Source organism: Diuraphis noxia, unplaced genomic scaffold (assembly GCF_037042655.1).
Source record: "Diuraphis noxia isolate RWA-SAM2 unplaced genomic scaffold, SU_Dnox_SAM2 contig0003, whole genome shotgun sequence".
Classification (NCBI taxonomy): domain Eukaryota; kingdom Metazoa; phylum Arthropoda; class Insecta; order Hemiptera; family Aphididae; genus Diuraphis; species Diuraphis noxia.
This window is the reverse complement of record NW_028301713.1, coordinates 10,830,487-10,854,757: the sequence shown is the minus strand read 5'-3', so window position 1 is coordinate 10,854,757 and position 24,271 is coordinate 10,830,487. Positions and strand designations below refer to the sequence as shown.

The following is a 24,271-nucleotide window of genomic DNA, read 5'->3' as shown; positions in this document are numbered from 1 at the left end:
TTAATAAGAAGAATATATTTTTATAATTGATACATTTGGGCTACACCATTATTGTACAATAATTATATAAAATAAAGTACCGAAAAAAACCAGTATTTTACCGCATAAACTATTTAATTTATTTAGATTATGTATTTATGTGTAATTGGTAAATTCAATATTGTAATATCTTGTTAAATATTTATGAGTTAATTCAAATCTTAATAAAGTTACCAAATATGGAATTTAAATAGGTATACATTTTATAAATATATTGTGAAAACTTATTTTAGATTCGGAGCGGAGCGATGAATGTAATGATTTTACCATAATGTGTGTTTTTTTTTTGTGTCTGTCATCATGTTTTGGGGCAGTAAAAATACTTCGATTTTTGACTTCAGTACCTCTTTCGATCAGAAAGTGAATCTAGTTGGTACTTGGGAGGAGTCACAAGTAAAAAATTCTTAATACTTTTCTAAATAATTTAGAAAAACAAACTAAAAATTAAGGGGAAAACGGGAAATTTTACGCGCATTCATTTTTCGACAAAATCGATTTTGGTGTTTGATGTAACTTTAAAACAAATGACCATTGATACATGAAATTTTCACCGAATGTTTTTATAAGTATATTCTATCCACCATGCAATTTTCAAAAATTTTCGACTTAACTTGAACTATTCTTAGGCACTTTAAATTTTCAAATATTATTATTTTTTTAAAAATTAATATCGATAAAAATGTATTTGTTAGGCAGAAAAGCTTGAAAATTTAATACAATGCTCTTAACATATTGTAACAATAGCAGTTGAAAAATAAAATAAATTCATAGTCAAAATTTTTTTTTTTTAGGTTTTATAGTATCATTTATACTTATATAAAAACTTAGTGTTGTATTTTTAATCCTTAGTTATAAACACTAAAAATTTTATGATTTTTCAACCTCAAAATTACTTGCAAATTTTCGCGTTTTCGACAGATTTCGTAAAAATTTGAACTATAAACGTTTGTAAAAAAAAATTGTGACTAACGATTTTTAATTTTTTTTAGCTACAATAAGAAAAACTCATGAGGAACCTTGTATTCTATTTTCAAGTTTTTTTGGTTATCCAACATTTTTTTACCGACAATTCAAAAAAAAATTCTCAAAATAGTCGAAAATTTCAGTGGTCTATAAATAAGTCAAAAAAAGTTAAACATTTTTTGAAAATTAAACTGTATATAGATAACACTAACATAAACATTTGGTGAAAATTTCAAGTATTTACAGTAATTAGTTTTTTTGAATTACAACCATATAATAAAACCGATTTTTTTGAAAACTGTTGGAAAATGTTTACTTTGGACCTGAATAATGCACCAAGGATATTCACTTTTACATCGGAAACCACCCCCAAAGTTTGAAATTGAAGCATTATTTCGACTAGTTATCCTGTACACAGACACAAAAAAAAACACATCATTGTAAAATCAATACATTCATCACTTCGTTCAGAATCTAAAATTATAACAAGGTATGAGAGATAGGTAGTTTGCAGATTGCATATTACTGTAGGTATTATTATATTTTTTTTTCGATCGATTAAAATATGTATATGTTATAGTTATAAGTAAGTATAGTTTTTAATTTTAAATTTAAAAAATTTGTCAAAATATGCAAAACAAGCATAAAAAAGGCGGGTAAGTCGTGGATATCGCTCTGTTGTACAGTAGGTTACAAGTGGGTTACTGTAATGGATGGAATTAAATTTGAATCCAATGATATTATATCATTGTATACGAAAAACGATTCTGAGCGAAGACGGTTTATCTGTCTAGAATATATTAAAGATTATTAAAAATTTTCAAATCTTAGATTTAAAAAGAAATTTTTTTATGAATTTCTAGTTTAAAATAATTTGCGAATTTTCGTGATTTTTACACATGTTGTCAAAATTCAAACTTTTAATGCTTGTAAAAAAAAATTGTGCTAATATATTTCTTTTATTTTTCACCTGCTATTGTAAAAATATGTTAGGAGCCTTATATAAAATTTCAAATTCTAAGATATAAAAGGAAAATTTTTAATGAATTTATAGCATAAAATAATTTACGAATTTTCCTGATTTTTACATAATATGTTGTCAAAACTCAAAATTTGAATGCTTATAAAAAAAAATTGTGACTATGTATTTCTTTTAATTTTCAACTGCTAATGTAAAAATATGATAGGAGACTTGTATTCAATTTTCAAATCTTAGAATTAAAAAGAAAAACTTTTATGAATTTCTATCTAAGATAATTTGAACATTGCCGTAATTTTTACGTATTTAGTCAAAATTTGAACTTTAAATGCTTATAAAAAAAAATCGTGCCTGCGAGTTTTTAATATTTTTTAACTGCTATTTTAACAATGTGTTAGAAGCCTTGTATTAAATTTCCAAGCTTTTCTACCGAACAAATAAATTTTTATCGATATTTATAGAAAAAGAAACTAAAAAAGTTGAAAAATTAAAATGTCAGTAAACAGCTCAAAACAAATCTAAATTTTTTTTAAATTGCATGGTGGATAGAATATACTTATATAAAAATTCTGTGAAAATTTCATGTATATATGGTCATTTGTTTTAAAGTTACATCAAAAACCAAAATCGATTTTGTTTGAAATCGAAATTTCCCGTTTTTCCCTTAATTTTTAGTTTGTTTTTCTCGATTATTTAGAAAAGTATTAAGAATTTTTTACTTGTGACTCCCCCCAAGTACCAACTAGATTCACTTTCTGATCGAACGAGGTACTGAAGTCAAAAATCGAAGCATTTTTACTGCCCCAAAACGTGATGACAGACACAAAAAAAAAACACACATGGTAAAATCAATACATTCATCGCTCCGCTCAGAATCTAAAATTTTAGATCTGACATCATGGCACCGAAAAACTAATTTATTTCGCACTGTGCTATATTTAACGATAATTAACAAAAAGTATGCAAATGCTAGAAGTCCCTAAGCCCACTTATAAGATATATATAACTTATAACTTATAAGATATGAAAATTATTAATATTATTAATGTTAAAATGATTCCGGTTTTTATTTAGTGGCAATTTATTTTTATGAAATGGCTTATAAAGGATTTATTTAAATTTGTAATAGTAGGTATATGTGGTATAACCCTTACCTAATCTGCAATGGTAATATTGTATTCAAACAGTATTCAACCATTGATGTTAAAAAAAAAATTATATAATATGACCCATTTCCTATTACGTTTATTACTGCTCATTATGCTACTGTTAATGTACCTAGTATTTTTATTACATAGTTTCCCCCACAAATATATTATATATTTATACCAATGACAAATGGTAATATTTACAGTAGTTGATTAAATCTTTGTATTTTTTCAATACTAATTTTAACCATGACATCGGTTATAAAAAAAACATTGTACTTTTTTCCACCGTTCCTGTGTACCTACCTATTACTTACTATCTCTATAATCTATATTTTTTTTCTATTTTTTTGCTTTTGTTTATACAACATTTTCAATTATTTACATAATAATATAGAATGTCTCAACATTTTTCAAATGTTAATATTGTATTGTAATCTTATTTTTGATGAACGTATAACCTAACCTATACCTATATATATTCAATTTGATTGAATTGAATAATTCAATAGACGGACGTTAAGCTGTTGTTATCAGTATTTTATTATCATACACAGCAAGATAAACATAAGTAACGATTTTTCTCCTGTGAAATGACAAATCTAGTATAGCGACGCTAGATATAATAATAAATGTGAAATGAACTTAGAAACAATACATACGATTATATATATATATAACGATAAACAAATCATTAAACAATACAAATTTGGCATACACGTTAATAATTTCTATTCTGTTTTTAATATAAAAAATACATCAAATGAGTAGCATATAATATGTCCACGTGTTTGATAATAATATTTGATTAAGTACCTATAATGATCTGTTACTCTGATAGATACAATACATCCGTAAGCGTTATGTAACATGAACACTGTTAAGACACCCTTATCCACATCATACAAGCATTTGAAAGGAAAAAACCATCGTCGTATTTGGAAAAATACATAATTTATCTAAATAGAATGTATATACTATACATATATATATTATATGTAGTATATAGTTACTCAACCAAGTTACCAAAACTAGTTTATAGTTGTTGTTCCGTTGTGATGATCCGTTTTGTTGTTTGTAATTTTGTGGGCGTACATACGTACACAGGGAATTAACCTACAGAATCGTAATTAGAAAGCTGGGATGATTAAAACCTCGTAAGTCCAATATTCTGACGCCTGACAGTCGAAGATAAATTCCCTTCAAGATTGCTTTAATATTATATTGTGTTCGCTGGATGCTCGGGTTTCGATTGGATACATCCGATTTTCAGTAGGTAATAGTGTTTCCAGCAATATTTCGGTAATAGCTAGTAATGGTATTAGGTACTATTATAAATGATTTACATCGTTAACTAGCTGCAAACACGCTTAGGGCCGACAATAAAAAATGAACAACTAAAACTATGTTATTATGGTCTATGGATTTCTTATCAGTTTTTATAAACTTCAATTTCCATATTAATAATTTTACCCGGTAGTTTTAGTCATTACTCATTAGTTCCTATCTGAAAATAAATGTGCCTATTTAGTTTGATTTTCAACAACAACACAAACACTTTTGATGTGTGCATTACGAACTTTTTTTTTATTACCTCTGTACATGTTAAAAATAATGTACACATCCGTATCTTGTTTTACTAAGTTTTTATTTTTAATTAATAGAAAATTAAATTTTTAACTTATACTTCAATATAATTTAAATCACTAATTACTATACGGTTTGGCACCTAATAAAATTACATCAATTCTAGAGTTCAGTATACAATTTACACAATAAATGGCAAACGGTAAACAGTAAACACTATATCAATAAAAACAAAGGCATTGATTGTTCAATAAATATTTAATTACCCGCAAAAATAATACAGTCATTAAAAGAAATAACATATTTGAATATTTCGATTAATTATAAGAAATTTAATTTTTTTAATTTTAGCATAGTTCAATAACATTATAATGAATCAATATTTGAAATGCAAATATTATTTGTATAACTTGTTTAATATTATTGATTATTTTTTCACTTGGGTTATTCTAACACTAGGTTTTGTACTCATATAATTAATATTTAATAAGCATCATAGATTAACTAACAGTAAAAAAGAATAAAAATAAAATAATGGAAAACTATTCATTTTGGGGTAACACATAACACTTTAAAAAAATATATCGTATTCACAACCAGTTTGGATGATGCCACATTTAATAATAAGAATATATATATATATATATATATATTAACTATAAAGTACACATTTAAAAACGCGGTGTGCCGTTCATCACGTTGTATTTATATTTATACGTACATAATATTAACTGTTCAAGTCGTTTCCTAAGCCACAGCCCACAGGCCTTAGCCCTCGTCGAATGACCGCTTAATACATAAGATCAACATATATTATTATGACCTCTTCTTGGGTCTCGAATCTAACTTTGCGACCTATACCACTCATACTCATTTCTTGAATTCTTTTAACCGGTTAACGCCTCCGATGTAAGTATGTATGTCTTATTTATGCGTATATAATATTAAACGCGTGCCTATATATAATATATTATATTATAATATTGTTGCCACACCAATTTTTACTATAGGATATGTTTTTTTTCACTCTATTTGTACAACCTAATACTTACGATATTATTTAAAACACATTGACATAGGATTTTAGTAAAATATCAAGTTCAGTGCCACGTTCGATGGCGATTAAAATATAGTTAACGAAAAACCGAACATAGATTGATCATCGAGAGTTATTATACCATATTGTCAAGATGTAAAAATACTTGATTCTAAAAATAATAATAATCGTTATAATTTTGACAATACACACTTTGGCAGGATTTTAGCTTTGGTTGACAGCCAGGCTTCTTAGGAGTAGAAAGTAAACAAGGAAATCGAACCATCATAGAATTAATACCGAATCAATAACAATCGAACGTGGAGGAAAAATAAAATAACTGTTGCAGTGCAATTAAATTACCTACCTTCGGATCGGGTGGCGGTACAGAGGATTGGCCAATCTTCAGACTCTTGTAGGTAAACCATGAACTAACAAACAATATAACTTATAGACCTCACACAACTTAGTGCCGAAGACTTGCAGACTGTGCATCGTCACTAAGCTCTCCGTTCAAGGATGTTGTGCGCGAGACGAGCTTTAATGAATTAATAATAATAGCGAACGTCGAAGATTTCCGTTGGACTTTGGCCCTCGTTTACAAGGCTATTAATTAGCGTCTCCGGGTGCGGGACTGTAGTAACCAGCTTTACATAATATATACCTACCTGACTATATACCGTTGCAGAGTATAAAATAAATGTTATGGTATTTATGATCAATGCCATTGCATTAATGACGTTTCTGTTTTAATAATAATTAATATTATCAATTCGTAGTGTTGTAGGCGCTTAAGTCTCTACACGTCATGTGTGATGGTGGAAGAGAAAACCCGTTACGTGTCGCGTGTGTGAACGTCAGCCGGGTACGCGCCACGGATCGGCGGTCAGTCAGTTCGGTACGTCTGCCGCAGTCGTACACGTGCACTCGAAATCTTCGCCGAATCGCAGTCGCCTTAATAATAGTGTCATCGTGTATCACGTAAACGATATATTTTTTTTTGTTTACTATTATTAACTATTGTCAATTTTTGAAACGGATCGCCGGCTATTGTCATCCATCGCACTTCGACGTTATTATTAAATATTTCACGGATTTTATAGGTACAACAACATCGAACGATCCAGTATTATACCGGGTGACGGTAATAATCGATTACAATCGATTCAAAATCGGACGTAAAGGAAGAGATTTTATTCTTGAGGTCAGTACAGTAATATCTTACTTATGTTAAAACACATAGGAACAAAGACAATTTTTGAAAAAAAAACATGTACCTATACTTATTATCATAATTTTCTATTATATTTTGGCTTAATGTTTCGGATTTTAATAAAACATTGGACCATACAATATTATTATAAATAAAATACTTTTTATACAATATAAAAAAATGTAAGGTTATATTTTTTTAAAACTTTATTCATTTATTTTTTTAGCCTAGTTTGATCATAAAACGAGCTTATATTTTTATTTTCTATTTTTACCTACACTCCCGACAAATCTTTAAAATTCTTTCTAATTATATATTCAATATGTATTTTATTTATTTTCTATTTTAATTGAATTTGTTACTAGTACCTAAATAAAGTATTAAAATTAGTTATTTTTTAAAATATTATTAATTTTATAGATAATTTATAGTTACAATATTAAACAAAATATTCAATTATTTTTGCCAAACTTTATTATGAGATAAATTAATACCGTTTACTCGTTAGAATTTTGTGTGAATTAATATTATACTCAACGTCTGTAGTAATTCTTCATATTATTATTAGTAAGAAAGTAGAAAAATACAAAATAACAATAATTTATTAAATCAAATTTATTCATAATACTATAATGCTTCCATTAAAAATATATACTATGAGACTATAATTTTATATAGGTAGTTCAATAATAAATAGTTAGTAAATAGTTAAATAGTAACATAATTTAGAATTTCTTAATTACATATATGTATAATTAATCGTGCTTTATAATTTTACATATAGTAAAGATGTTTACAACTATAATATACTGGAGAATTTTTGTTAATAAGAAATAATTCAAATGACGTAACATGTCATCTTATGACTTCAACAAATAATTTAGGAAGTCTTGGTAGGATTTGATGTCAGATTTTTAACCTTGCTCTGTGTAATGTCATTTATCACAGACATACTATGCGCATTGAAAACAATATACCTATCAAGCTATTGATTTTTATCTTTGTTAGTTTTTTCTGAAAGTTTTTGGCATTGAGGCATTAATTCTACCGAAATACTCGTATGTAAAATTTAATTATCTATAGACATTAGACAAGTATTGAATAATAATTTTAAATCCATCGTTTTTAAACAAAAAATGAGAATACCTATTACTTTTTGAACCAAAAAATTAAATGAATCATTTTGTTGGGTTTGAATAAAAAAAAAAGGTATTAAAACGTGTTTTAACAATGTAAATAGACTAACTTTTAAATTAATTAATAACTATACATTTATACTTATATAGTGCAATCTATTATTTACCAAATAAAGGTAGGTATTATCCATTTGGTAATAACTGTACAATTTAAGAAATATTTACATAATTTAGAATTGTTAAGTTTAAAAAGCGTATGTGTAGTGTGTGCAACTACTCCAAGGTGGCCGGTAGACATTTATGATATTCCAATACCACCTAATATTAAATGTAAACAATTTTCAGTAGTAAAAGTTATTAGAAATTCAAACTATGTGTGTCAAGTTATTTTGATATTATATGGCTTACATTCGTAAGTAATACATTCAGCAAAGTATAAGTAATAGCATCTCATTATTTACACATTAAATTATATTTTTGCAATATACACATACATACTTATTTATTTTGTTAACAAATAAAATATATTTCGTGAAATTATTTTATACATAAATATTAGACGTCAATTTGACTTATTTTTAGAGAAGATTAAATACAAATAAATTATCAAATATTAAATTAAATGATAATAATGGTACAAGAGTTTTTATTTATACTAAATTGATAAAAGAAAATATTAAAGGAATAAAATATAGGTGGTGTAAATAAATCGCTCATTAAATTACCATTAATCATCAAAAATTATTACTGTGAAATTATAAGCCTTATACATTATAAAATAAAACTAACGAGTATCATCAAAGTATACTTAGAGGATGCCACACAAGTACACAATCTGTAATTTATCCGTGATCATGGTTTCGCGTAGAACACACACGTACATTTCCCCAACCCCACCCATTTCGATTTTTTAATTTTTTCCAACGCCAATATTTAGTGCTCCATTCCTGCCGCAATCCCCAGAATTCCTGCTCAAATACCGCCCCCGCAATTACTAAAAAACTCCGGGTGGGGCGGTAGAAACGTTTCCCCAGCCCCACTCCAAGTAGAAAATTAACTTTTTAACTTTTTCCAACGCCAATATTTAGTGCTCCATTCCTGCCAATTCCTGCCGCAATCCCCAGAATTCCTGCTCAAATACCGCCCCCGCAATTACTGAAAAACTCCGGGTGGGGCTGGGGAAAAGTTTCTCCCGCCCCACCCGGAGTTTTTTAATAATTGCGGGGGCGGTATTTGAGCAGGAATTCTGGGGATTGCGGCAGGAATGGAGCACTAAATATTGGCGTTGGAAAAAATTAAAAAATCGAAATGGGTGGGGTTGGGGAAATGTACGTAGAACACACTTTCGGGACAGTATTCACGATAGCCTTAACAAAATTATCATATACATATCGAAGAAATGTATGTGTAATAGCGTAGTTTTTGTCATTTTGATAACTATTTATCCTCTATAAATACTGCTGGGCATTAACGCGTTAATAAGTTAAAGTTAAGTTAATTTAACTTTTTAACTTAATAAGTTATTTTTTTTATGTTTATTAACTTAATTAATAACTTTAGGAGCTTTTGAATTAACTTGAGTTAATTTTACATTTAAACAAGTTAAGTTAATTTAATTTAATTTTGTGAACTATTGTAGGAATACAAATTGCTGGTAGGTACACATTTTATAAGGTTATAAATATGCTAACAAAATGTGTACTGTTAGCTATTGCACACATAAAATAGTAATAGTTCTTTGGTCTAATAACATGAACAATTTTAGGTTCCGATTATTTTAATTTTACCTATAAGAAAACAAGAAACTTTTTTTAACTTAACTTGAGTTAAAAAGTTAATATTAAATTTTGGTTAACTCTTAACTTAATTCAATTGATAGAACATTTTGAATTAACTTTTAACTATTAACTTGATTTAGATTTTAATTTAACTTAACTTAACTGAGTTAAAAAAAATCATTAACTTGCCCAGCCTTGAATTAAATAGAAAGCTGATCCAAATTGTCCATTCATGCAGATTTATTTATTTTTTCGTGTTTATTAATTTGTGTAATAAATATAGTAACATCAAAAAATAAATTAAAACGATACCGCACATTGGACAGATAAAGTTATATTCTGTACCTATGTAATATGAAAATGTGGTAAATTAACTGTAAATAATGTAGGTACGCGTAAGTTTAAACCGTGCTAAACTATTGGTCTATGTAATCACATTATTATATGCAACAACCATTATCGGTACCTACCTTCGTACCGACATAATATTACATGATTACTTTTAAAATCCACTTTGACCTGTTGAAATTTTGAGGAAATTTCATAAAAATTACGTACTTTGAAATTACGAGTTTATGTTTTCTTCTCATAATAGAATAAGTAATTTAAACGAAGAAAATATGTAGTATTTAATAATTTTAACGTGAATAGAGATGACAAATTTGAAACATCTAAACGCGCACCTTTTTAATGGAGTTGAAGATGATGTTATGTCGTTTTTCATTTAAGCGCTCTAATGATTACAATATAAGCGATAAATATATATAGGTATATATATATATATATATATACATGCTATAAGGACCTTAGTCACGTTAATTAATATCAATAATGTGAAGAGAACTTTCGCCCGAAGTAATGTATACATATTTCACTTTTGAATACATACGAAAATATTAATAACAATAATAACAATATCTAATGACGACTATTCGTTTTACCAATTCGATTTTTACAGTACCTAATTCAAGATATTAATTTTATTTTGATTACAGGTCATATCCGAGAGTGTACTATACATATTATCAATAATGATATGGTGTTAATGTAGACGGCCTTAAGTCTTATTTTATTGTAATAATTATGGTACATGGTGCGTATATTTTATAAATCACGCGATGACATGCACTATGTAAACAAACTACTACCATATCTAAACACAATTTATTACGACAACAATCGTACGATAATCTAACGCGGACGAAATATATATAATACTATGTACATAATATGTACAATATTACTATTAATATCATATAATAATTCTTATACTCCGCATCCGAATCTGATGATAATCGTGGACTGCATCGTGAATGTACGCGGGTATCCGCACTACTATACCTATATTATATCGTATTATTGTGCACGTATATATATATATTAAATACTTTTTATTATTATTATCGTTATATTATGACTGTTTGTTGACGTATGCGGCGACCCAAATCGACCGTAAAAACGGCGGAAGCTGTGTCGATTAGCCGGTCGTCGTTGCAGCAGCTGCGTCATTATCAGCATTCTGTTATATAGCTATTAGAGCCTAGAAGATTTGGTGATCCGCTGTCTATATGATTATTATACTCGGTTATAATAATAAATACTGTCTATAATATGTTATACATTATATACACCACGGTGGTCAATTTAATGACCCGCTATATACAACTTACACTCGCCTCTCGCAGTCGTGATCTGAACATTTTTTTTTTTAAATATAAAACTTTATTAAGTACTTACCCGAGGTGAATGTTCTCACTGGACGCAATCTTATTTTTTTATCACGTTGTTAGGGTTTTTATTTTATTTATAAGCATTTCCAAGTTAAACGAACAAAGTTTCACGAATTTATGAGATGGTATGTCCATAATAGATCGGTGCGATTGTACAAATGTATAATACATTATATATATATATATATATAGGTGTATAACACAGGTTTGTCCAACTGCAGTGCAGGTATACTTATATGTGTAAGTATATACTTACCACTTGCTTTCGTTCATTTCCGGTCCGCAAGATGAAAGTTGCTTTGTACGTTGCGATGTTCAATAATATGCTATAGGTATTGTGTTTAGCTTGTCTAATATAGGTAATATATAATAAAGCGTATCAACGAATATTATATGGTTTATCTAGCATGTGTATGTGAGTGTTCGCTATTTACAAACGGCAATTGAAGTGATGATAATAATTGTAATATGACGACGATGACCTGCGTGTCTGCACTTTATCAAATCTATATAAATATATCATAATATACTATATAGATGCATATTCCTTACCGGTGACCTTCGAAATACGTAGACATACATAATATATACTTGCCTTATTATAATGTCAGAGACTTAAACGCAAACAGTGTCTAGGTCATGTTATTATAATATATTTTTAAATAAAACTGTCACCCGTGCTCCTAACCCGCGCGACGTTCATTATAATTTGACCTAAATATTATTCATTATTCTAATACACGCGATATCCGCTTTTAGCGTCGCGTGTGCAGCGTGTCGCGAATATTGTTGACACGCTATCCATACACGCCCGAATATACAGGACGTAACCCAATGTGCAGAGGTCGAAAAAAACCAGTCACTTAAACACAAATTTGAGGTTTTAAACGATATTGAAAATATAATAAAACATCGAGTAGGTATAGGTAGTTTTATCTGCATACCAATTATTTTTGTGCCTTCGACTTCGCTGAGTCAAAAAAAAAACCTTGTTCCTCAACTATTATTTTCGAATATACATTATTTATAATACGTTATTATAAACGTATACCTAAATATATGTTGAATGTTGATATTGTTTTTATTAGTTCAAATTTTATCCATCGTGAGACGAACTGTTCTATAGTGTTCTATAATGGTGCATTTTGGTAATGATTTCGGATCCCGTAATAATGAATACCGAAGAGAGGCTTTGTCAAAAAAACTAAACAGTCTTGTAAATTGTACATCATTATAGTAGATATATCAACTATACAGGTATACCTATCTATTATTCGCAAAACTATTTTTTCATTTTGTTATAACTAACTTAAATGTGTTTGAGTCCAAAAATCATAGAAATATAAGAAATATAAATTTATTTAATAGGGTTGGAGTGTCCGAGCGGACTAAGGCGTCGGTTGCGACGCACGCCGGTTCAAATCCCGGTCACGGGCAGCATCGCTCTTTGGGCATTTCGCGGTGTCTGGAGAGAGAGGCCGCCGCCCCCCAGCCGGGCATGGCAGAAACCTACGGGTGCCTATTCAATATTCTGCCAAAAACCCACGTGTTAAAACCTACAGTACCTTCCCCTACAGTTCCCCTGGCTAATGACGACCTCAGTTGTCGAAGCCTTAACCCTAAGAAAAAAAATGTATTTAAACTGGTAAAGATAATTACAGTTTAGCAATCCCTTGCCTTCGCATTGATGATGGAAAAAAATTTTATCGAGCTTAAATAATTTATAATGCTCGTTATTCTAACTAATTTTCTCATTGACAATATTTATTAATTAGGTTATTTATATGAGTGTTTAAACTCACATAATTATATTTTGGTTTAACACATTTAAAACAATTAAAACAACTTGAATTTTAAATAAAGTAGTTACACGCATATTATGTATGCTACACATCCATATAATAACGTTCAATTTTGACAGTTTATTATTTACATCTGTGCCGTGTAAAAGTGACAATGTACCTATAGTTAATTATTATTAACTACAGCCAGTATAGGTCTATTAAAATAACAAATTTAATAAATCATTATTTCTCATATAAAGTATACATTATATGATATTAATATAATAATTTTTTAATAATTGATCGGCGTAGAACCAGTTACGAATGCAAAACGAATTAAAATAATTTATGTTGGAACGGTAAACACCGTTGGAGATTAATGAACAAGTTCGCTTAACTAGTTAAAGAAAAAACGGTAATCGTAAGCATCCGTTATTAAATAGGTAGATAATATGTTTTTAAAAACATACGCAAACGATTAAGCACACAGATATAATACCAACCAATATAATATATATATATATATACATGAGTATTTATATTCAAAACATATTACTATTAGGCACTAATAGTAAGTTGCAAATACGTCATAACTTATGACAAAAAAGAAAAAGAAAAAATAGGTTTCGTACCTATAATATTATTATACAATAAATAAACTTGATATACCTAATATTTAAATATATAAAATTAATATGTACATATTTATTCGTTATTCCGTTATAATAGGAATTATTATTGTTGAAATTATTTTCGATCGGTGCAAACACCGGATTGACGTAATAATTATTATATTATATTATATTATGATAACGCGGACGAAGAGAGTATTACAGCGAATAGGTACTTTTTTATAATTACTAATTTATTATTGTACAATCAGGATATTATAGGAACCTATACTATACGAAAATATATAGGTGGGATGCGGCGATACGCAGCAATAAGTATTATTTTTAACTCACCCTCAAGTAAAATAATTAAAATAATATTGTCATCGTGATAAGTTAATGGTAACAATCTACAGCAACAACAAGCATGGCAACACAGCGATATAGTTTCCTCGTTTTTCTATTTCATTACAGGCTGCAGATGAGAACCTGCAGTCACTATACATATATATAACACACCTATAGATATATTATAATATGTGTTATAAAATTTAGGTCGTATTCAGGATACGTGCGCACACGTTATATTATTATTATAAATTTATAATGTATTATATCTGCAGTTATGAATGCCTTCGACGATGGGGTCGACCGAGCACCGGTCCGCGAGTAAACTTATCGCCGTACAGTCATCTGCATACCCGTCCGAATACTGCGAACGCGTATGCCGTGTGCGCGTATATATAATTTAATATAATAATAGTGTCTTTAACGTGTGTGTATGTGTTTCTGTGTCTGCGTGCGGGTGTGTGTGATTTTAGTATAATATACTCATGAGCGTGTGTACCACTGCAGACGAGTTTTTGCGCTGGGAGATTTTAACGCGCCGGCATTCCGTTCGAATAATAATAATAATAATAGTAGTAGTAGTAGTAGTAGTAGTAGTAGTAGTAGTAGTATAATACTAGCGTGGATACGTTATAATGGGTATGACGCGCCATTAGGTTTTATTCCAATTCGTTATTCCAATTTTTTTTTTGCCTTTAGCAAATTACCGATGCAGTTTATACCTAAGTACATCTTTTTTTTTTGGTTAATCATTATAACATGACTATATTTCGAGTCAAACATGCGTTATTAATGCCATTAATGTATTAATAATCACTATGTTAAATGACAATTTGATTTTAAAAGAAGAAAAAAAAATTGAAAATACGTATTCAGAAAATATTAAATATATGATTACATATAGAATGTTAAAGTTTTAATTAAATACATAAATACATCATATAGTATAGATACCTACTGTGGAGAGTATATTATAGAAATGTAATTATTAGTTACGTAGATATACAATATATAGATAATACCTTATAAGTAGTCATCATGCCTACATCTTGTTAATTATGTTTTCGAAAAAAATCGGGATATGCCACAGCTCAAAATGTGTAAATTTCATAAATAAATTAGTTAATTCAGGTTTTTATATAGGTAGCAATATTATACAGTCGATGTTTGTATGATCAACAAACGTTTTTAAGACTCGCTTAAAACGTGCGTGATATTAGTTGAAAAAGTCGAGCACTAATTTCTGCTATTATATATATATATATATTTTTTTTTTATAGTAGGTACCTACCGTTATTATTTAGTGCTCTATATATAAAATGCTATTCAACGGTAGCATTTTCAAAATCAGTGCTACGCCCGGTAAAAAAACTACTCTATTACCTTTTTTCACTGACTTTATATGTAACGTTCACACTATTGGCACCAAAATCCGCTATAGGACCAATCCATTATTAATGCTCGATTCCTGATTAGTGCTACTCAACGTTACCATTTTCAAAATAAGCCCAGAATATTTCCCTCTGAAATAAGTGATTTTCCTTATTTTATTTCAGCGGATACAACATATGATTAGCACCATAGTACGCTATATAAAATATCGTATAACGTACTAATTTGGAAGTCTATAAACTATAATAGGCAGTATAATACTTTATACATGTCGAAAAAACCACTTATAGGGATGATCACAGGGTGTATTCGACAAACAGTTCTATTATAGTGTGTAATTTTTTGTGGAAATTCCTATTTTTTGCCGCATTATCATTTTTAAAAAAGGCGGGTAAGTTGTGGATGTTGCTCTGCTGTACAGTAGGTTACAAGTGGGTTACTATAATGGATGAAATTAAATTTGAATCCAATGATATTATATCATTGTATACGAAAAACGATTCTGAGCGAAGACGATTTATCTGTCTAGGATATATTATAGATTATTAAAAATTTTCAAATCTTAGATTTAAAAAGAAAAATTTTTATGAATTTCTAGTTTGAAATAATTTTCGAATTTTCGGGATTTTTACATATGATGTCAAAATTCAAACTTTGAATGCTTATAAAAAAATATTGTGACTACGCATTTCTTTTATTTTTCAATTGCTATTGTAAAAATATGATAGGAGCCATGTATTAAATTTTCAAATCTTAGATAGGTATAAAAGGAAAATTTTTTATGAATTTCTAGCATAAAATAATTTATGAATTTTCGTGATTAATACGTATATGTTGTCAAAATTCAAACATTGAATCCTTGTAAAAAAAAATTCACTCCGCTCAGAATCTAAAATACTTACATATTATTTTATATTTACGATAAATTTGATATTTGTATAACTTTCCCGGTACAATTCCACATATTAAGCTGCGCGTCTTTTTTCCATCAACTAAAGTATAAATATATAGTATACCATTAGATTTTATTTAACGTATTACCACGGTTTAAAAATGATAACTTTGTCGTAAGTGAAGACTTGGTACATTTTGATTTGTATGTACGAAAAAAAACACATCCAATACAAAAATCAAATCGCAAACATTTCTCAGTTTTTGTACGTGTGTGTTAATATTAATTATCATTCATAAATTACCAGTCCAATCGTATTACGTATTACGTTTTACAATGCATTACACTTTCTCATATAGGTACCTAAATCTAAATGATACGTACATGACACCGATCCCATCGATAACAATTATTCGCTTTGACTACAAGTCGTGTAAGTATATATTTTAGTGTATTACGTAGGTTAAAAATAACGTGCAATGTATTTCATATATAGTATACCAAAATGATCATACTATATGTATAATGTATATAGATAGGCACGTCACTATATGGTAGAGCAGTGTTTTATTTTTTTCCATCATCAATGCGAAGGCAAGGGATTGTTGAAAAACTTTTAAAGACGAAAAAACACCAAAAAACCGCGATGATCGATATTCACGTTGCAATATTATGATCTAGCTGTACCGTTGCGCCACACACGCGGACACACGTCGTATCGATCATAATACTTACAAACTACATATTATTATATATTATTAAATATTTATATATTTATATGCATATGTATTTTTATTGACGGTAGTGCAATACATATATTATATGCTGAGACGATACAATAATAATCGTAATCATTGTATACAACATATACGTTGCGGTCGCACAATTTTACACGCAACCGAATATTACTGTGTCCGCAAAGATACTAATCAACGATAATATACCTACGCCTATACCGAGCTGTACAACTACAGACGAATGTAGACCGAGACCAATTACTCGACTCTTACAACTGTTGTTGTCGTTGTTTTTTACTATTATAAAATAAACATTATATATATATATATATATATAGGATGTAACAACTAACAGGAAGACCTGATCAATAAAAAAAAAACTGATACTTAAGTCAAACGTATGATAAATGTTATAACAGTTATATGGGTAGTAAACAATTTAAGAAATATACTTATGTCAGGAAATTCTCGAGAAGTTTCAAATTAATCTACTGCAAAAAAAATATTAATATTTAAAAAAATAATTTACTTGACTTATAAATAAACGTTTTTACCATACAAATTTGTTTTTAAAATTGGATTTACTAATTGAATATTTTTAATATTTTAATTTTCAGTATTCCAAAAAAACATGTAGGTATATACTATATAGGTACCTACTTGTAAAGTGTATATATTAGATAAATATTTAAATATTAATTAGAAAAAAAAGATATTTAATTTGTCAAGTCTTTCTGTTACACCCTGTAAAACATGAAATATGTTTGATATTTATAAAAGTATGTATCTTCTAATGCTATTTATTATATTTATTTATTTTTTGTTTTTTTCTGCCATCTTCGGAGACAATGCGTGTAATAACTGCACGCTCTGCACGCTCTGCACGCAATATTATTAATACACGCACACTAGCTATATAGTAGGTATAGGCCGTTATCGCATGATGTATAGTGTAATATATTATATATATATATATATATATATATATATATATATATATATATGTGTGTGTGTGTGTGTGTGTTGGGTGACATTTGTCCAATTAAGTATCCGACTGCGAAATCCGTTCATCGACGTCTCCCCTGTGGTTACGGTGTTGTTGGATCGAGGATAACATCGTATTCGGTATACGTTGACACGTTGTATATGTTATATATAGGTATTGTAGGTATATCGCGGTATAAAATGTAATAAATAATAATCCAAATCAAATCGAACAACCACGTCACAAGAATCTACGGCGACCATCGACGTAAAAAAAATTATCACACTAATTGTGGTGGTGCAGTCTCTGTTCATAATAATTTTTAATTATCGTAATAACTGCATATCATAATAATTATAAATAGTACCGAAATAATAAAATGTAACTTACGTAATATTATAAGTTGTTTTACTTCGGTTGCACCGTAAGCTTTATGTTCGTCATACAATCGTATTTTATTTTAGGAAAATGCTACATAATATAATGTTCACCTCCGAGAGACGTTTGTGGATTTTGCAGATGACCTGTCGCATTGTTGCTCGCCACATGCACGCGTGTCTTTAGAAAAGACGCGGTTTTTCAAAATAGAAGACAAATTTTATAAAGTAATACTAATGTATCTACACAACTATAATGGTATGACTTAAATACAAATTACTCTAACGAAAGTTATCAAAATCTAAAAATACCGTTAGTTGGATAATTTACTGTTTTTTCACACAAAACGTGTTTTTATTGAGTTATAATAATATATATATTATTATTATATAGTTATTATAATAATATTATGTAGCATATTATTGGTTTAAATATATGAAAATGTATAATAATCCGTGTATAATTTTATTGGATAAATTTGTCTGTGGTAAAAAGGATTATCTTTTTAGCCCAGTCAGAAAATTTAACATTTTATGATCTTTGGACACTGCCCTACCTCAAGTAGTTCTCACGATTATAAATATTTTATTTTTATGACATGGTTTTTCACACGTTCTAAAAACCATTTTGTTGAATAACGGCTATACTTATACAATTTGTTTTAAATTATTTAAACATCCATGTCAAAATTTCACTGGATATTATATGATTTGTAAGTAAATATAAATTCATGATTAAATGATATGATTATAAATGATACAACATAATAAAACTATTACATGTGAATGTTTTTAAATTATTGTTTTACATACAAATCATTTTGTAAATAGTTAACAGTAAACATTTCAGTTTTAAAACAGTGTTGATTGGTGCAATTTAAATATTATTTCTATAAATAAGTAATTGCAAACAGGCCCGTCGCTAGGGTACAAGCAAGCGATGCGTTGCTTTAGGGCGGCACCACATTTAAAAAAATTGAGGCGGCAAATTGTAATATTAAATTTCCAAAAAAGACAGAAATTTAACCATTATTTTTATTCGCTTTAGGGCGGAAAATGTCTTACGACGGGCCTGATTGCAAAACAATAAATACCTTGTGTATTTAGATTTTAGGTATTAGGTTTAAAATAATTTTTATATTTATGCAGTTGATAAGTTTAATATATTGATATCACTCTTATAAATGTACACATAATATATGTAGGTAGATGCAATTTTAATATTTCAGGTAAACTCGTCTGATAACATGTCGAATATGATGTAGGTATATTTAATATTATAAAATGATGAAATTTACTATTTTATATTTTAAAATATATGGAATAGTTAAAAAAATGTTAACACCTAATTAAAATTGTATGATTTATTCATTTTTAATACAATTATTTGTGTTCTAAAATACTCTGATTTCTCTGCACTATTATTATGATAACGAATATAGCGTATTAACTACCACTATGAAAATTTGTTAATAATTATAGCAATTTTATTATTTTGTTTCTGTAGATAGGTTAGGTTCTAACTAATCATTTTTACAGTTAAACCTATAGTCGTAATTAAACAACTGTAATAATATTCACTACCTACATACTATAAGTATGTATGCATTATTTTTATTTTATTCATAATATACTAAAATATAGATAGGTACTATTAATTTTTATGATAAAATTAAATATTAAATATTTGTAAATAACATTTAATTAAAATTATGCTTAAACATGAAAAAAAATGTCAGAACAATGACTCTTTACCACAATCATCATTAATAAAATTAATTTTCAACTCTATTATATTTGATTATCCAACATCAAAATAGATAATGAAAATTATTGTATGATTACAAGAACAAAAAATGTTTTATTTACTGACAGAAGTAGGCACCTATACTATTTAGGTAACATCGTATTATTAAGTTCTTGCAAAAATCCAGAAAACGCGTGAATATATATATTTTTTATTTTCATTAACATTTAGCGTTCACATAATAGTGAATTGACGTCGGAAATGTGCATAAAAAATTATTGTAATGCACTTATACAATATCGTACCACAAACAATAGGAACTAGGCACTCATCTAGACTTTAAATGCTTATTTAATGCTTATTTTTATTTATCATTTAGACATAAACCATCTTAAGTAGGTACAATATATAAATATTTTATACATGATTAGATTTAAACAGCCGTGATTGACATGAATAACTTAAATGATTTTAAAAAAAAAACTAATTTGTTCAATATTTGATGTTAATATACAATATTTTATAAATACCTAATTGGCTACAATTTATAAATGCTAAAATGCTTAAAATAATTTAATAATAGACGAAATATGATAGCCGATAGAATAATATAGATTATGACAATTGTGTTATGTTCATTTATTGGTTATTATACTAAATTATAATTCAATAGTCAGTGGCGTAACTAGCAGCAAATGTTTGGGGTAGCGAACACTTTTATATGCTTCACCTTTTCCAATAAGCATAATGGGTGAATACCACTTATACGCATATAACTTCCTCCTAAATTATTTAAAAATAATCATTATACTTACAGTTTTATAACACGAAAATACACAAATAACGTATTTTTTTCCTGATAACTATTTAAATATAAATAAATAGTAAATACACACTGACGCGGATTTTATTAAATTATATAAATAATTTTGGGGTAACAAAATGATACTCTTGCGACCCCATAAAAATGTCTGGGGTCACGATCGCTACCCCTCGCTACCCCATAGTTATGCCACTGTCCATAGTAGTATAATACTGTACATGATGTCTGGCGTTTATCGACAGAAAATAAACTGTGAACCTGAGACCTAGATTTCGTTTAATCCTTTTTCCCAGTGAATATAATTAACTGTCTAATTGAATCTCATAAACTCTTGCATTATAATTTCCGTGTTTTTGTGTTTAACTCACCCAAAATATTATTATTCTAGGATATCCTTAGATAACACTAATTATTCAAGGAACAATGAAAATAGTAATTATTAAAATGATGCGTTTGGTGAATGAGAACGCTTCCTTTTATTATTTACTATTTATATTTGTTCAATAAATTATTTACTGAATTTTATTCATTTAAGTATATTATATTATAATATTTTATTTTCTTGTAAGATTATACAAAACCGATATGATTACAATATATTATCATTGATTATAAATACTAAATAGTATTTATAATCAATGATGTTATTAATATTATATTGTTAAATATAATATGGATTTAAAATATCTGTGATGTTAACACGTGACCATTGGCATTCTGATCAAAAAACTCCGCTAAGTGTTATTAATGGTGATTAAAGTGCAGACACTTAAATAGAATTATAAACTGTAACGGTACTAGTGGTCGTTCGGCAACGTGGAATGAAATCTACAGACGTGTAGGTAATAGGTATACTGATAGAGACCTTGCCCGTTCGTCGCTTTTGCCTATATAGTATATACTCCTATATAACAACTGTTTACAACTCATGTATATAACACATACGTATATATACACATGCATTGTTTACGATAAGATCACATAATATCATTGTTTTAAATTAGAATTAATCACTGCGTTGCGATCATTTTTTTTTTTGACATCTTATCCATTATGAAACCAAATAAAGAGACACAGTCGCATTAAACGCGAAACGGACGTTTATGCACGTGATACGCGTTGTCTGCCGTTATAACGATGTTATGTATTAATAAATAATAATTTATTACGGTTTTTATCTTTACTTGCAGACATGACTTGTGGCATAGAATGTATCGACAAATGGCTGACGAAAGCATTTTACAGACTCGGCCTAGTGGTCGCCAAACATCCAGGGTACTTTCTTATGGTACCCGTATTTTTGACAGCCATCTGCATCACCGGATTTCAACGAGTTAAGTTCGAAATCGATCCTGAATATCTGTTCAGTCCCGAACAAGGACCTGGAAAGACTGAGCGGGCGATTGTTGAGACCTACTTTAAGATGAACTATTCGTCGCTTTTCAATCCGACACGGATAACCAGACCCGGTACAGAGATGATATAATGTTTTTATAATTTAAATATGATTATATGATATAATGCAAGGCAATAGTGACATAAGAACTTAAATGGAAATCGCCGTTTTATACATATTTTTAATTACATAGTTGTTTGTTTGTTTACTTTTCATAATTAACCTCACCCCAATGTAATTAAGTGTTCAAAAGTATGTTTTAATTATTAACGAGTGTGCTTAGGTAGGTAGCGAGTAATAAAAATAATAATTTATTTAATCCATAAAAAATCATTTATAATTAGTAATTACAATTGTTGTTTAATAATAACAAAATAGTATTTCATTAATTCAGAATTTATTAACACTGCAAGTGTAGAATGCTAATATATAGAATAAGTCTGTAGAGTGTAAAGTATAACCATGCCTTATTAAAAATGCGTCCTTATTGAAAAATAATTTATTAGTTTCAAAATAGAATATATGACAATATTTAAATATAATATATCCTAGACTGACAAATCATCTCCGTTCAGAATCATTTTTAGTATACAATGATACCTATCATTGCATTCAAATTTAATCCCATCTATTACAATAACCTACTGTACAGCAGAGCGACATTCAGGACTTACCCGCTTTTTGTTATATTATGTTGTACGTTTGTAAGACGGAAACAACACATGCGGGTGTGTGAGTGTGGTAAATAGAGATTTAATATCTGTATAATAGTTATGTTAAACCAAAATAAAAGATATTTTATTTGTATTATATTATCTCTATAATTCATTATCATATTATTATATTGTAGGTCGATTCGGTCGAGTTATTGTTATACCTAAAAAAGGCGACACCATGTTATCAGTTGAAATATGGAAAGAACTACGAATACTCGACGATATCATCAGAAATGCGACGATCACTTGGGGTCCAGAAAACACTGTGTATAAGTATGACGATATATGTGCTCGATGGATAGACCAGTGTTTCCCGAATGACATCTTAAATCTAGACTACGTGATGAACGACGTGGTCAATGGTAGCTTGAAGCTGACGTTTCCTATCATGTTCAATCCAGTTACGTGGGACGCACATACGTTTCCTGTTTACTTCGGAGGTACTGAAATGGACGAGGACGGGTTGATTACAAGAGTACCGGCGTTACAACTGGTTTACTTCATTACAGCCGATACCAAAGCACAAGATGAAAGGTAACAGTTAGGTATACGTAATTTAATTAACCCTTTGTAGACCAACATTAAATGGTGATAGAAATTTGATTTTTTTTTTGCACCTTTATAAATTATTATTTTTTTGATGAATTTAGAAATTAAGAAATTTAAAATTGGAGGTTTTTTAATATTTTTTTAAGGAGTGGGACAAATAAGTCCCATTGGTCATTTAAGGACTATACTTAAAAGTCCCTATGGTCAGTTACGACACTACTATTTTCTTATTCCCTATGATAAATAAGTAATAATAATAAGTAATTAGTTAAAATTTAATTAATTAATTAATTAAAATTATAATG

General features: G+C 28.5%; 1 protein-coding gene across 1 annotated transcript in view; it reads left to right on the top strand.

Moving 5' to 3' along the window:
- The first annotated feature begins 6,635 nt into the window (after positions 1–6,635).
- The window catches only part of Ptr (patched domain-containing protein), a 37,439-nt gene continuing 19,803 nt past the window's right edge, over positions 6,636–24,271 (top strand). Inside the window, exons 1-3 of the mRNA XM_015513938.2 lie at positions 6,636–6,956; positions 22,496–22,774; positions 23,552–23,951. Of these exons, the coding sequence (XP_015369424.1) occupies positions 22,498–22,774; positions 23,552–23,951 (677 nt within the window). The 5' untranslated portion in view covers positions 6,636–6,956; positions 22,496–22,497. The remainder of the gene's footprint in view (positions 6,957–22,495; positions 22,775–23,551; positions 23,952–24,271) is intronic.